This window comes from Myotis davidii, unplaced genomic scaffold, assembly GCF_000327345.1.
Source record: "Myotis davidii unplaced genomic scaffold, ASM32734v1 scaffold1251, whole genome shotgun sequence".
NCBI classification, from domain to species: Eukaryota; Metazoa; Chordata; class Mammalia; order Chiroptera; family Vespertilionidae; genus Myotis; species Myotis davidii.
In genome coordinates, this window is record NW_006283138.1 from 399,438 (window position 1) to 415,703 (window position 16,266).

The 16,266-nt window shown below is 46.0% G+C and overlaps 1 protein-coding gene across 6 annotated transcripts in view; it reads left to right on the forward strand.

The window, feature by feature from the left end:
- Positions 1-16,266, forward strand: part of WDR60 (WD repeat domain 60) — an 82,574-nt gene that overhangs the window by 18,584 nt on the left and 47,724 nt on the right. For 5 of the 6 annotated variants that reach the window (XR_001513584.1, XM_006753447.2, XM_015562850.1 and 2 more), the window contains 5 exons: positions 1,370-1,424; positions 4,020-4,085; positions 5,656-5,724; positions 9,391-9,601; positions 12,286-12,388. Coding sequence is in view for 5 of the 6 variants with exons in the window: in XM_006753447.2 (XP_006753510.1) it covers positions 1,370-1,424; positions 4,020-4,085; positions 5,656-5,724; positions 9,391-9,601; positions 12,286-12,388 (504 nt within the window). In the remaining variant the exon portion in view is untranslated. The remainder of the gene's footprint in view (positions 1-1,369; positions 1,425-4,019; positions 4,086-5,655; positions 5,725-9,390; positions 9,602-12,285; positions 12,389-16,266) is intronic. The other variant, XM_015562844.1, reaches the window with a different exon arrangement.

The following is a 16,266-nucleotide window of genomic DNA, read 5'->3' on the forward strand; positions in this document are numbered from 1 at the left end:
AATCTCCCTGCCGGCCTTGTTGCCCCATGCATCCTGCTTGTTCAGTCGTTTGGTCATCCCTCACTAACCCCCTGCCAGCCTGGTCACCCCAGGCAGCCTCCTGTTCGGTCGTTACTATTACTGTGATGGTATCCCAGACAATTTGTATATTCCTCTATTATTAGTATAGATAACACGATGAATGCTGAATTTTTCTTATTGGGCCTAATTATAGCCAGGAAATGGCAATAAGTGATAGACATACTTTACTTACTCAATCCTCCAAATCATACCTGAAGTACACTAGGGAACTGGAAACTTGCTACAAATTATAGATCTTATTCTGCCTTTTTGTATTTGCTCATCAAAGCTAGAGAATCAGAACTCACTTTGGGGAAGTAACTCATTTGGAAGGTGCCCCTTCCATGGGGGGCCGTCCAGCCTGGAGGGAAGAATGTCTGCAGGAGGGCTCTTGGTCCTCATCCGATAAACATGTGAGAGGCCCCCATCCCCAGCCCAGGTCTGTGGTTGCAGTAATTAGAGCAAGGCTGTTGGCACCAGTCGGCAGGAGCGGCCTGCCTGCCTCTCTCTGGGAGGTCGGGGGCCCTTCAGAGCCTTTTCTTCACAAAAATGATACCTATTTTGTGTGGGTTTTGTGAAGATTACAGATCAGAGTTTATGTATAACCTCATTTTGTATATAAGCTGTAGATTTTAGTTTGTTCTTTATGGCAGCCATATTTGGCAATTCGTTTTCACAGATTAGGAAAATGCAGGCTAAATGCCTTGCCCAAATTTTTACAAGTTTGAGCAAAGCTAGCACTTAAACCCAGGGGTGCAAATTCTTGGCCTTTGTGCTGCCAGTCTGCTGGAACACACAGAAGCTGTGCTCAGCTGTGGGCCTCCTCGACCATATGCTACAGCAAATTGGGGTGAATGTAAGTTCCGAAAATTGAGAATTAATTTGAAAATTTGAAAGCCTTAATTTTAGGTCCCAACTAACATATAGCATATGATTAACAAATAGAATATTGTAAGGTAAATCTTTCTTTTGGAAATCCAACTATTAAGCATAAAATAACATTTGGGATTGACTAATAAAATTATAGGAATTTTCTAGAACTTGTATAAGGTTGGAGATTCATACACAAGTTTGTTAAAAACCAGTTTCTTCTCTCCACTGAAGATATTTTGTGTTTTGGATTACTCCTGAAATAGTAAAAGTGCTAGGAACACTTTGGTGTTTACAGTTCTGATAAAGCGCACTTTGAAAACTCGCCATTTACAGTAGTACTTCATCTTGTCAACTATTGAGAAGAGCCTTTGCTGACATCTAAAACGATCTATTTTTTTAAAAATTAATTTTGGTTTTGATCATATTTTCTTTCTAGGCATGCAGAGGATGTAGTGAGGAGCAGTGGAAAAGATAAAGACTCGAGAAGGAAGGTAAGAATGTCATGCCGACTTCCCTGTGCAGTAAGGCTAGCCGGGCACTTGGTTTGCCTGATGGGTCACTGGAATGGTGGCTCTTGGAGGCACTTAGGAACACTCCAGATTAAAAACCTGAAAGAGATTGGAAGCAAAAAGATGGACAAGAAGCCGTCGAACAGGAGCTGTCACAGAGCTGGAGTGGCTGTGCTGGTGTCACAGAAGGGACTGGACACAGAGTATCAGGAGGTGGAAAGACGTCTCATAAGGATACAATAATTAGCTAAGCAGAAAGGTTAACAATGTTCTGTGAGCACATACCTCACAAAAGAGCCCTAATATACAGGAAGCAAAAGTGACAGAATTAAAGGGAGAAATAGAAAATTGTGTGTCCTTGAGACTGCAGCACCCACTCTCACTAGCGGATGCAGCAACAGCATTCCAGTCTAGCCCGACAGCCAGGTGAAAGGGACACATTCCTGGAAGGTGTAAATTATTGAAACTGCCTCAAGAAGAAATAGAAAGTCTGAGCAGACCTATGGTGAGCAAGAAATTGCATTAATGTTGAAAGTCTTGCCCTGACCGGTTTGACTCAGTGGATAGAGTGTCGGCCTGCAGACTGAAGGGTCCCGGGTTCGATTCCAGTCAAGGGCATGTACCTTGGTTGTGGGCACATCCCCAGTGCAGGGTGTGCAGGAGGCAGCTGATCGATGTTTCCCTCTCATCGATGTTTCTAACTCTCTGTCCCTCTCCCTCCCTCTCTGTGAAAAATCAATAAAATATATATTTTTTAAAAATGGAAGTCTTCCCAAAGAGAAGCCCAGGTCAGGTGACCTCATGGCCCGTTTCTCCTGGGAGTGAAGTTCTTCCTCTTGTCACTGTGGTATCAGCACGGTGAGAATCAGAGACCACACCCTTCCCAGTCCTCCATGTTGGTGCCATCAGAAGAGTAGACATGGAACAGTTTTCATCATGATTATTGTAGCTGCAGTGGTACACCAGATATAATGCCATGAAACCATTTTTCCTAGGCTTTTTGTTATCTATATACTAGAGGTCCAGTGCACGAAATTTGGGCACGGGTAGGGTCCCTAGGCCTGGCTGATGATCAGCTTCCCTGCTTCCCCGCCTCCCCACCTCTCTGCCTCCTCTTTCCCTTGCAGTGGCAGCATGCAGGTTGCAAGGGAAGGAGGCCCTGGTTGGCAGCCGGAAGGCCCTGATGGGCCCTGATCGCCGGCCAGGCCTAGGGACCCTACCCATGCATGAATTTTGTACACTGGGCCTCTAGTTATAGATAATATGGCAGATTTTGGCCTCTGTTATTTCATACATGTACACAGAAACACACAATTTACATGAACTAGTTTGTGCAGCGTGTGGGCCCATTTTATTTGTTTACCTTTGGGGGTGGTGGGTCACTCACTCTCCAGCTATGACCACAACCTGAGGAAAAGTTAGCCTGACCCACACTTCTTCCCATAGGATCTTTTTTCTCATGAAATCCTTTTCAATCATGTTGATGTGTGTTTGGGACCTTAGCACCTTTTTCTGTTTCATCTGCACTCTCACCCCCCATGTAGCCGGCTGTTCCTCCCAGTCATGTGGAAAAGCTCCATCTCTAATGGCACAGCCCCCCATACTCTCTGTGGATAAAGTTCTTGAAGTAGAGTTGTTGGATGAAAACATATAGATTTAATATTTTCCTTATGTCTCCCAAGTTTTTGGTAAGCTCTAGATTAGTGTGGGTCACTGGAATTATAATGTGAGGCACATTTGTAATTTAAAATTTTCTAGTAGTCCCAGTAAAAAACTAAAAAGGAAACAATTAATTTTAATAATATATGATCCACTATTTATTTTTTTAAATATATTTTTATTGACTTCAGAGAGGAAGTGAGAAGGAGAGAGAGATAGAAACATCAATGATGAGAGAGAATCATTGATTGGCTGCCTCCCGCACGCCCCCTACTGGGGATCAAGCTGCAACCTGGGCATGTGCCCTTGACTGGAATCGAACCCAGGACCCTTCAGTCCCCACAGCCGAACCGACAAGAGCAATCCACTATTTCTTAAACATTATCCTTTTGACATGTAATCAATATAAGTAATGATCAGAGAGACATTTACATTCTTTTTACCGGAGGAGCAACCTAAAGCATGCAGGAGTGACATTGGAGCCCTGGGCACTCCTTGGGCTGGGGGTCTTGTGTCTGTGGCATTGCCCTGGCCTGGGGAATGCCTGTGTCTGCAGAGAGCCTACAGTCTGCAGAGAGCTACATGGAAGCTCTCTATTTCCTTCCTGGCGATACTGTGCTGCCCCAGTGTTGTACACTGAGTAGTTTGGGGCTATGGTGCTTGGAGTCCTATCTTCCTTGTGCCAGTGACCACAGCAGAGCTGGCCATCAGCTGTTCCCATGCTGGGCAGTCTCATTGTACCCGCCCCTCACACTGGCACTAGGCAGTAGGCACCATCATCCCCTCACTTCCGAGAGAAAAGACCGAGGCAGAGTACCACTGAGGGCAGCCCCTCCAGGGAGGTGGGGAGCAGGTGGGCCTGGGGGTGCCCAGGAGACCATCCCTTGGCTGCTGACCTGGCTGTGCTCTGTCCCCCAGCACAGCCATGATGAGGGCCCCGCCATGTGGAAGCTGGCTCCGAGGCCAGGAGGTGAAGGCACTGTGGTAAGGGGTGTGTCTTGTGATGCAGACATACCTCACTTGTGTTCCCTCGCTCCCAGCATCATTTCATTAGGGGCATTAGTGTTCCTCTGGATAGCAGAAGGCGAGAGTGAAGGGGAAGAGGTCTGAACATGACTTTGGTGTTCACACTTGTCTGAGAATCCTTCAGCGGGCCGTGGCAGCCTTGGTCTCGGGGCTCGAGGGAGAGACGGGTTTGCTGAGTGCAGTGCCTTCCTCCGCAGGCCCAGGAGAGGCCCTGCACAGCGCTTTGCAGGGAACAGGTTCAGGAAGCGTGAGTGGCCAGTCTCATCCTTGCTCTGCATTTAAGTTCAAAAGTTTGTGGAGAATTGAAGCAACTGAATTGAGACATCACAAAACATGAGATTCAGGCCATGTCAGGGAGAGAGACTCCAGGTCACAGGTCACTTGGGAAATGGATGCTGCTCCAGGGACTACAGCAGTGGCATGCCCTCTTACCAGCAAGGACTGTTCACAGAAGTTCTTTCCAAAACTGATGGGGAAACACTGCTGACGTGGCAGACTCCTGTGATGGCACCGTCTTGTCACTGTCCCCAGCTGGTTCTAGCTGTGCAAAGAAATGAGATGTCACCTGTCCTCCTTGGCAGAGGGCCTGGCACGTGGTGGGCACTGCGTGTTTGCTGGGCGCAGACTCTCGGACGTGGTGCAGGCACGTGGGTCACACAGCTTGCACACGGTGGATCAGCAGGGCAGTGCTGGGCCTGGTGTTGGCTCTGGTGTGTCTGACCGTCAGCAGGCGTCCTACTTACTTGTGCAGTAGATGTCGTGTGCTATCCCTACAGTGTAGTGAGTGCACATGACCATGTGTCAGGAGGACCTTTTCGTGGGGCAGTTTTTCTTCTAAACTATTTGCTCTAGATAACTCTCCGCAGCCCTGGGTATTGAGGTATTCCTGCAGCCCTTGCTCATCCTTAAGACCCAGACCAGGTGGCCTTCCGGTGACTGTGCAGCCTCCAGGACACGACTGAGCACACCTCCCACCGGCGGGTCCCTCTCTTTATCCCCAAGTTGCAGGTGCTGAAGTTGGTGCTGAAGGGCAGCCTGTCTTCCCCTGATGGAAGCGGGGGCGTGCCGAGTAAGCTCCACACCTGAGACCTCGTTCTTGTATTTCAGTCACGGGAGCACACGGCAGTTCACACAGGCTGCCGAGTGTGTGTGCGTGTGTGCGTGCGTGCGTGCGTGCGTAAGTGTGCTCCTGACTGCAAACACAGGGATCTGTTCATGGGTAGGACATAGACTAGGGAGAGGCAGTGCTAAAGTTTGGAATTTATTTGTATAAAACTTTTTTTCTTTAGCCATCAGAATTACAGAAGTTCCTCAAAAAGGATATGTTTATTAACTGCTTTCTCCTTTTGGTCATACTAATTAATTAGTTTGCAAATTCTTAAAGAATTTGGAGGTAGGTTGTTAGTTTTATAAATACATTTTTAAGTTAGTGATTTCAATTGAATCTCAGAGAACATGGTTTCCCACCCTATTTGCAAGATTTAAATTTATGATTGATTTTTTTGTTATGTGTGATTTTTACCTCTAGGAAATTGAAAAAGAAGACATTGACTTAGAAAATGTTGACTACATGGCCAATTTTGAAGATGATTTTGAAGTATGTATAAACATTAAAGTTTTTCTTGGCTTAACATAATTTGTCCTTAAAATCAGCTTAAGTATAATAACAGTTTTTTTCTCTCTTTACTACTCTTAAGATTCCATATCTGTTTGATTTAGGTCTGTTATCTATAAAAAGTTTGTTATATGTCTACTAATGCTTACCAATATGATGTAATTGAATGACATTATAATTCATTGTTAAGTGCACTGCATCCAAACACACACACACACACACACACACACACGTATGTATGTATGTATGTATATGCATGTATACAGGGGTGTATACATGTATGCATATGTATGCATATTTGTGTGTGTGTGTATATGTAGAGCATATATAATACACACGTCCTCATAGTCTTGGCCTGGGAGTTTGTTTTGTTAGTTCATTTGTTACTTTTTTGTTTTATATTTCACATAGGAGTGAAATCATATGGTTTTTGTCCTTTTTGTCTGGCCTATTTCATTTAGCATGATACATTCAGGAGCCACCCCTGTTGTCACAAATGGCAGTATTCCATCTTTTCTATGTTTGAGTCGCATTCTTTTGTGTCCATGCACCACGTCTTCTGTCCCCAATCATCTATTGGTGGGCAGGTGGTTCCCGCGTCCTGGATTGTGAATAATGCTGCAGCGAGCATAGGAGCGCACAGATGTATGAGTGTGTTTTCATGTTTTTAAATAAGTAACCAGAAGTAGGATTGCTGGGTCATATGGCCTCTCTATTCCTAGTTTTTTGAGGAAACTCCACACTGTTTCCACAGCGGCTGCACCATTTGCATTCTTCCTAACAGTGCCCAGGGTTCCCTTTTCTCCACATCCTCGCCGACACCTGTTATTTTTGTCTTTTTGACAAAACCATTCTGACAGGTGTGCGGTGGCATCTCATGGCTTTGATTTGAATCTCTCTGATGACTAGTGACATTGAGCACCTTTTCATCTGGCTGTGGCCATCTGTGTGTTTTTCTTGGAAAAATGTCTATTCAGATCCTCTGCCCATTGTTTAGGCAGATTTGTTGTTGTTGTTGAGTTCTTTATATATTTTGGATAGTAATCCTTGTTGGAAGTATCATTTGAAAGTATCTTTAGTGCATATATATTAGTAAACGTTATGTCTTCTTGATGGAGTCCCCTTTATCGGTATACATGTCCATCTTTTCATCTTGTTATCTTTTCTGTCTTGAAATCTGTTTTGTCTGATACGAGTGTGGCTCGGCCTGCTTTTCTCCGGACACTGTTTGCTGGGAGTGTCACCTCCCCTCACTGGAAGCCAGTTTGCGGCTGCAGGTGTGACGGTCTCTGCAAGGCAGCGTATTGGTGGGTCTTGTTTTTTAATCCACGAGTTCAGCCATTCACGCGTGGGGTGAGGCCCGATACACGAGGACTCCCTGCAGCCCTTTCACCCTTTGTGTCCTGGCCGCTCTGTGACTCCATCGTTTCTTTCCCCTTTCCTTTCTGTCTGCTATTTCAGTCAGATGGTTTTCTGTGATGTTTTTCTTCATTTCCTCTTTCTTAAAGTTTTGGCCCCAGCTCTGGGTTTTGTTTTGTGGTTACCATGGGTTTGTATAAAATATCCCGTAGTTGAAGATGTAGTCCTGTTTCTTGTGCTTAGCATCTCCATTCCCTTACATAATCCAGTCCTTTTCCTCTTCCTTTCTATGTTGATGTTTTATGGTGCATTTTAACAAATTGCAGCAGCTCTAGGTACTTGTCTTTACCTTTGTTATAATTGTTTAGTGCCCTATTCTGAAATAGAGGTGCAGTTTCCTGCCTCTGTCTGCATCCCACTCACAGTTTTTAAAAAAATAGTTTTATTGATTTCAGAGAGGAACGGAGAGGGGGAGAGAGAGATAGAAACATCAATAATGAGAGAGAATCACTGATGGTACTGAGACCGCAACCTGAGCACGCGCCCTCGACCGGAATCAAACCATGACCCCCCAGCCCGCAGGCCAGCACTCCATCCACTGAGCCACCCAGTAGGGCCACTCTCAGGGTCGCGTGCTGCTGTCTTTTTGCTTCAGGTGGAGGAGCTCCTCTACGCATTCCTTGTGATGCGATCTGGGGGGTGAATGCCCTTGGTGCTCGGAGGTCTGGGGAAGCCTTTTTTTTCTCCATCAGCTGAAAGGATAGCTTTGCTGGATTTATTTTCCTTGGCTGGTGGTTTCTCTCTGTCGATATTTTGAGTCTATAATTTCACTCTCTTCTAGCCTGTAGGGTTTCTCCTGAGAAAGATGAAGATCATTGAGTGGAGTTTCTCTGAAGGATACTGTCTTTTTGTTCCCTGGCTGCCTTGAGAATTCTTTATCATTAACTGTTGACAGTTTTAATACAAAGGGTTTTGGAGCAGACTTTTTGCATTGAGATAATGAGATGTCCTGTTAGCTTCTTGTACTTGAGCAGCATTTTCTTCCCTGGGTTCCAGAAGTCCTCATTGCCCCCTCTGTCCTCCTGGGGAACCCATCATCCTTGTGCTGCTCTTCTCATGGGGTCAGATAGTGCTTGTAGTTTCTTTATTTTTTCTCTCTTAATTCTCTCTTCTTCCACCTGAATCTTTTCTAGGTTTCTGTCTTCGAGCTCACAGATTCTCCCTTCCCTATGTTCTGCTCCATTTCCAGTCTCTCTAACGCATTCTTTATCCCATTTATTGAGTTCTTCAGATCTAGAATTGGTTTGGTTCTTTTTTATAGTTTTGGTCTTTTTGGTAAAGTACTCCTTTTGCTCATTAATTTTTATTCCTAAGCTTATTGAACTTCCTTTCTGAGGTTTTCTTGTATCTCACTGAGTTTCCTCATGACCGCAATCTTGAATTCTCTGTCATCTAAATCCAGCAGTCCGTGGCTTTGACTTGGGTTTCTGGAGATTGTCATTATCTTTCGGTGACCATGTGACTTTGTGTGTTCATGGTGCTTGATGGGTTGTTCCTTGGCCAGTGCAGTTAAGTCTGAGTTCTTTTCTTGTTCCGGTAGGTTTGAGCCTAACAGTGAGCACGCTGGTGCTGAGAGGACGCCCTTCTGTTCTCCAGCAGGTGGTGCTGTAGTGCAGGCTGTGTTTTCTCTCACTTGTGCATGTAGTACCACCAAGGTGGGGGGTTGCCTAGGTCTTGGGGCACCACCATTATGGTGGGGGATGTGGTGGGTGGGGGTAGCTGGGTTTGCTATCCCATAGCACTGCCCCCTGTTCCTTGTGGCTGCTGGCACCCTGGGCTGTAGCTGCTGTTAGGGGGGGAGGGAGCTGGAATCTTGGGCAGAAGAAGTCTGCTGCTCCTGCCCTCTCACCCTTTGCTGGGTCTAGCGTGGAGGTCGCACCTCGACCCTCCCCTACTATTGTGTTAGCTGGGGCCACGGTGGCCATTGAACGGGATATGTGGACATCGTCCCTGCCCTTCCCTGTCCCGCTGCCCTACGCACCCAACACGCCCCCTGCAGATGTACTGAGGCGTGGGTCTCGCAGTGTTTGTGAGCTGGCAGAGGAGCCAGGCTGGATTAGAGATGTCTGCCTGATAAATGTAAGGGGAGAGACAAACAAAGGGGTCTTCTTTATCCACCAGGAAGCTGACATCGACTGTCTATTTTAAATGATAAATTGCACCTTTTGCTTTGTGTTCTTTAAAGTCAATTTGTCTTAAAGTTTTCAAAAACATGATTATTGTTTGTAGGACTATGAAGATGACTTTGAGGTTTGTGATGATGATAGCACGAATGAGCCAGAACCAAAAGAGAAAATGGAAGAACTTCCTCCAGCCAGAAAAAAGGAGATACAAGAAATTCAAAACGCCATCAATGCAGAAAATGAAAGGATTGGCGAGCTGTCATCGAAGCTGTTTCAGAAGCAAGGTCGATCGGAGCGGGAGAGGGAGCCAGGGGCCGGTACGTGGTGGGGCTGCTGTCTGTGCCCCCGGGAGCTGGGCCTCGTCCCTGCGACTCCCGTCAGGCGGCACTCAGAGACCAGTGTGCGGGGTGTCTGCAGCGGGAGCTCCGACAGCCTTCTGCTCGGGGCCAGGGCCAGGTGGGCCGGAGGGTGGCTGTGCACGGTCAGTGCTCACGTGGGTCACATCCTGCTTGTCCTGCCGGCCTGTCAGCCTGCCCACCGACCTCGCGTGTCTACCGGAGGCTCAGACGCACCGCAGAGCCGGCGCAGTGGGAAAGGTTCAGAATGGGGCCCGTTGAGTGTGTTTCAGGGGGTTTCTTTGTGACATTAGAGTGTGTTTTGCTCAGAAATTCTTGGCATTGTGTTATAATAATGATACTTATAAGAGCAGGAGTAAATATTTCTAAATTACAGGGAAAAAACTATAGCATCTTGATAAATTTATACTACAATTAACACAATATGTCAACTAGGACAATATTAAAATTATTGGATGGTATGCTACTTTAAATTATCTAGTAAAATAAGTCATAAGTAATAGGTACAATTAATTATGACTAATAGTTGATGCGATGCAATAATCCAGTGAAGGTCGAGCAGAATGGTTATTACCCTCACATCTCTGCCTGTTGTAGAGGCAGAAAACCTGAGTATTATGGACTGTTCTCCAAATGCACAGCTAAACTGTGTCTCTGAAGCTGGAGCAGCTGCCCTGGGGGCGGTGGTGACGCTCGCTGTGCAGCAGCAGGTGTGGGTTGGGGGCCTGCTGTGGTGTTGCTGAGAGTCTGCAAGCTTTTGTTCTGCAGTTCCTGGTTTTCTTAGCAGACCTTTGACTTACCTTTTTAAAAAAAATTTATTCATGTCCTTTATTGTTCTGGGCACTATGGGCTTTAATAGCTTGATTTACAAGAATTTAGAAGCCCCATTAAGACATTATTTTTGTTGTATTTTTTATTTGAAAGAATTATTCACTATGATTACACTGCTACCCAGACAGGTGGCGCTGCCCTCCAGGACCCATTTAACACTGAGCCAGCCTGGCCCAGCGGAGCACCGTCCTGCCTGTGGTAGGGGCCGTGGAGTGGCCTCAATGGCACTGGCTCTGTCACTAGCTGTGTGGTCTTGAGTGGGACCTTACCCTCTCTGTGCTTCAGTTTCCTTCCTGCAAAATAAGGGCAAGGCCTTCTTTAGGGCTGTGAGAGTTAATTAAATAAGCTAATACATGTAAGGTGCTTGTCTTCAGCAGAGTGACTGTTAGTGCTAAGAGCCACCACCACCGGGGCTGAGAGGGTTCCCTCCCTGTGTCCTGCTGCCCAGCCAGCTGTGCTGTTGTCACTGCGGAGCACTGCCTGCTGCGCCTGTGCGCACTGTCCTATGTGCTCCCTTTTCAGGGCAGTAGGAAGCCGTTTGGTAAATACCTTTTTCCAGGGCACGAGGTTATGCCGAGGCATTTGAAAGCGTTTCTAACCTCTGAAAGGTGAACTGTGTACTTGGTTGGTGAGGGTGCTGACACCTGGCATTTGTGAGCCGTGTGGCAAGATGCCTTCATTCCCGTCTTAACCCTGTGCCGTGAAACATCGTCCAGTTTCCTCATTGTTCAGGAGGCTCCTGGCATCTGTGTGTGTACAGCGGGCGGAACGCGCTCGTCCACACGCCTGTGTTCACCCTCGTGCCGTGCTGTCCTGTGTGGATGTCGCCCAGCACAGGAGAAAGGGGCCGCGAACAACCTGCTCGCGGTCACAGCAGGTGACGGGCAGGACTCCCAACCCAGATCCCGCGCATTCCCGCCCATGGGCCCCAGGGATCCGATAAAACGGCTGGAGGGCATGAGATGCAATTGAAATAAACATTTGAACAAACAAGTGTGGCAGTAAATCTGCACAGGAAACCACAGAAATCCTTGGAGGGCCGACGGGAGTTGATATCTTGTGCGGAGGAGGGCAGTGGGAGGAGCTCCCCCCAAGACCGCCCTTCAGTCTGGGCCCTGCCCTGAACTTGAGCCTGTAGAGCAGTGGTTCTCAACCTGTGGGTCGCGACCCTTTTGGGGGTAGAATGACCCTTTCACAGGGGTCGCCTAAGACCATCGGAAAACACCTATATAATTACATATTGTTTTTGTGATTAATCACTATGCTTTAATTATGTTCAATTTGTAACAGTGAAAATATATCCTGCATATCAGATATTTACATTACGATTCAGAACAGTAGCAAAATTATAGTTATGAAGTAGCAACAAAAATAGTTTTATGGTTGGGGGTCACCACAACATGAGGAACTGTATTAAAGGGTCGCGACACTAGGAAGGTTGAGAACCACTGCTGTAGAGGGTCAACATTAACTTGCCTCCGTCTCTGTTTTTGCTGCTTGTATGTTCATGTCCCAGCTCCCTGATTAGGGCATCCATTCTGGAGGGGCCGGGGAGAGTGGGGAGAAGTGTAGACTGCATGGTAGAGGGGTTCTGAAATATTGCTAACTCTCCATGGTGTGATTGGCGCATACACACTGAGTTTTGCTTTGTTGACTGAAAGTTTTACATGAAAGTAGCAGAGGCAGTCTCTTAAGTGTTCGTGAACAATGTTTATCAGAAATGTTAGTCATGGGCTACAATTATTAAATATGCTTCTAAAAATTTTATGCTTGAAATATTTGTTTCAAAAAATTGTTGTTTTTTTTCTGTACAGATGCAAACAGTTCACCTACCAGAGCCCCTGTGTGTGGAATTTTTGTGGATTTTGCAACCGCCTCACAACGCCAAAAGAGTCGGACTCAGGCCCTGAAGCAAAAGTAGGTGTCCTGGGGAATTGGCAGAAGTCTGTGGAGTTGCAGTGTTTTTCTTCAGTACACTTTTAAAATGGAGCTTTGTTTCACTGCTGACTGCACATTCTTTATCTGCGCCGCTTCTCGGCGCCTCTGTCACGTGAGAGCAGGTGTGCTGTGTCCCGATGCTCAGCAGCTAACGCGCGGGATTTGCACTTACCGGGAGGCACCTAGTTTGGCTGAGGCAGAATCCCACTCACGCGTATCACATGAATTATTCTGGGTCAAAAATCATATTAAAGATTTAAAAAGAAAAAAAAAATCAAAGGCTGAAACATGAATAGCTTAATGATAAATAATAATTTAAGAGTTTTTGAGGAAAATGTAGGGACACTATCGATGTGTGTCATTGTGCTGTAAGGGATAAGGTACAGAAGAGAGGAATCCAAACTGCATAGCGCCGATGCCACTAGATGTCAGTTTAGTGCATTAACTAGCAACGCGAAGGCAGAGAGGCACCTGCCCTACAGTATCCCCAAGACCAGTTCCAAATGGGGTAAAGAGAAAATGAATAAAAGAGCATAGGCAACATAGTGGTTTTCTCAGTGACAGGAAAGGAGTTTCTGAGAATAAAAGAAGATTAAGCCTGGCCAGTGAGGTTCAGTGGTTGAGCATCGACCTATGAACCAGGAAGTCGCGGTTTGATTCCCAGTCAAGACACATGCCAGGGTTGTTAGGTTCGATCCCCAGTTGGGGCGTGCAGGAGGCAGCCCATCAATAATTTTCTCTCATCATTGATGTTTCTCCCTGTTTTTCCCTCTCCCTTCCTCTATGAGATCAATAAAAATATATATTTTTTAAAAAGCAGATAAAATGTTAAATTTCTGTAAGGTGCAGTACTCCATAAACTTGACCAAATTTAAAGGTGATTGACCAACTGGGAAAATATATTTGCAAAATGATAGGGGTCTACTATCCCTAATGCACAAACTGTTTTAATAAGTGAGTATACAAAGCTAAATATCACTAGAAGTCAGTTCAACTGGAGATCCAGGCAGGAAAACAGGAACCGTTGGAGCATTGACCTGAGGGTGAGCCTCTAAGCAGGACTGTGGGCCCCTTTGCAGGACAGGGAGCTGGGCTGGGCAGCCACCCCAGCCAGAGAGGGCAGAGAAACAGCGGCCCATTCCCTTACCTGCTTCCCCGCCTCCACCAGAGGGACCCAGGATGGTGAGGACACAGTAGAAAACACTAGGCTGTCATTAAATGTATGAAAATGTTACATCTTGCTTATTTTTCTTTTTTTTTCTTATTCTTTTTTTTAATTAAATCTTTATTGTTCAGATTATTACATTTTTTCCTCTTTTTCCCCCCCATAACTCCCCTCCTCCCAGTTCCCGCCCCACCATCCGTCCTCCCTCCCCACCCACTGTCCTCATCCATAGGTGCACGATTTTTGTTCAGTCTCTTCCTGCATCTCCCACATCCCTTTCCCCCCCAAGAATAGTCAGTCCATTCCCTTTCTATGTCCCTGATTCTAATATGATCATCAGATTATTTATTCACTTGATTCTTAGATTCACTTGTTGATAGATGCATGTTTGTTGTTCATAATTTGTATCTTTACCTATTTCTTCTTCTTCCTCTTCTTAAAGGATACCTTTCAGCATTTCATATAATACTGGTTTGGTGGTGATGAACTCATTTAGCTTTTCCTTATCTGTGAAGCTCTTTATCTGACCTTCAGTTCTGAATGATAGCTTTGCTGGATAAAGTAATCTTGGTTGTAGGTTCTTGGTATTCATCACTTTGAATATTTCTTGCCACTCCCTTCTGGCCTGCAAAGTTTCTGTTGAGAAATAAGCTGACAGTCGTATGGGTATTCCCTTGTAGGTAACTGAGTTTCTTTCTCGTGCTGCTCTTAAGAGTCTCTCTTTGTCTTTTGCTCTTGGCATTTTAATGATGATGTGTCTTGGTGTGGTCCTCTTTGGATTCCTTTCGTTTGGGGTTCTCCATGCTTCCTGGACTTGTAAGTCTATTTCTTTCACCAGGTAGGGGAAGTTTTCTGTCATTATTTCTTCAAATAGGTTTTCAATATCTTGCCCTCTCTCATCTTCTGGCACCCCCTATAATTCTGATGTTGGTACGCTTGAAGCTGTCCCAGAGGCTCCTTACACTATCTTCGTATTTTCGGATTCTTTTTTCATTTTGCTTTTCCAGTTGGGTGTTTTTTTGCTTCTTCACATTTCAAATCTTTGCCTTGATTCTTGCGGTCCTCTGGTCTGCTGTTGGGAGTCTGGATAATATTCGTTATTTCAGTCCGTGTATGTTTAATTTCTAGTTGGTTCTTTATCATAACATCGAGGGTCTCATTAGATTTGTTGAGGATCTCAATAACTTTATTGGTGGCTTCTAGACAGTTCTTGAGAGACCTTAAAAGTGTGGTTCTGAACTGAATATCCTCCATTGACAGTTTTGTCCTGTTTCTTTTTTTTTTTTTTTAATATTTTTTATTGATTTTTTTACAGAGAGGAAGGGAGAGAGATAGAGAGTTAGAAACATCGATGAGAGAGAAACATCGATCAGCTGCCTCCTGCACATCTCCTACTGGGGATGTGCCCGCAACCCAGTTACATGCCCTTGACCGGAATCGAACCTGGGACCCTTCAGTCCGCAGGCCGACGCTCTATCCACTGAGCCAAACTGGTTTCGGCTGTCCTGTTTCTTTGTCTCGGCATTTTTTATGCTTTCTTGGTGCACCCCCTAGTGGTCTTTGTGCGCCGTCTTCCTGTAGTTAAGCCTTGATTGTTGTAGTTAATACTAGGGGGATTTGACCTCCAGGCCAACTGGCTGTGAGAATCAGCTGTGTCTGCAGTGGGAAACATTCTGTCCTCTAGGGAGGTGCTAATCTAGCCTTTGCCTGAGGCTATCTGGCAAATGGCTCTGCGCAGGGCTTGAGCGGGGCGGGTGGGTTGAATAGGATCAACAGGGTGGGCCGGAGAGAGCAGTTATGGCGGCTCTCCGTTCCGTCCCTAGGGGCTCTGCCTCTCAGAGTCCCAGCAACTGCTGCAAACCTCAGAGAGAAAGCTGCCCTCGCTCGGACTGAAGCCATACAGTCCCGCTTCTCCTGTTTGAGTCTGGGTCCCTAGAGACTCGCCCGGATCTGGAGCTCAGAATCTGAGACTCCCTCCCGATTGAAAACCCCAACCGCGCCCTCCGCCGCCAGCCCGCTCCGCGCGCACTCCGCACCTGAGTATTTGACTTCAGCACTGCGCCTCCTCTGAGTCTGGGCATGATATTCTCTTTCCTCCTAGTTGTAGAATTTCCACTCAGCCCGCCTTCCTGTGGTTCTGGATGATGTTCGTTCCGTCTTTTAGGTGTATTTTGATTTGGTTGTTCAAGGCAGCAATCTCCGGCGTTAACCTATGCCGCCATCTTGGTTCTCCCTTATTTTTCTATTTATTGTTTATTATAGGCAAGTTCTGTGCTGCGTTCCTTGCATATGTTATCTCATTCAATATTTTTTAATTCTTTATTGTTAAAAGTATTACATATGCCCCTTTCCCCCCATTGTCCTCTCACAACCCTCCCAGCCCCCCAGCCACAGCCTTCACCCTCCCCGCATTGTCTGTGTCCATTGGTTATGCTCATATGCACACAAGTTGTTTGGTTGATTTCTTACCCCCTCTAATCCCCCCTTCCCCACCTCCACCCTCCCCGGCCTTCCCTCTGAGGTTTGACAGTCTGTTTGATGCTTCTCTGTCTCTGGCTCTATTTTTGTTCATCAGTTTATGTTGTTCATTAAATTCCACAAATGAGTGAGATCATATGATATTTATCTTTCTCCAACTGGCTTATTTCACTTAGCATAATGCTCTCCAGTTCCATCCATGCTGTTGCAAATG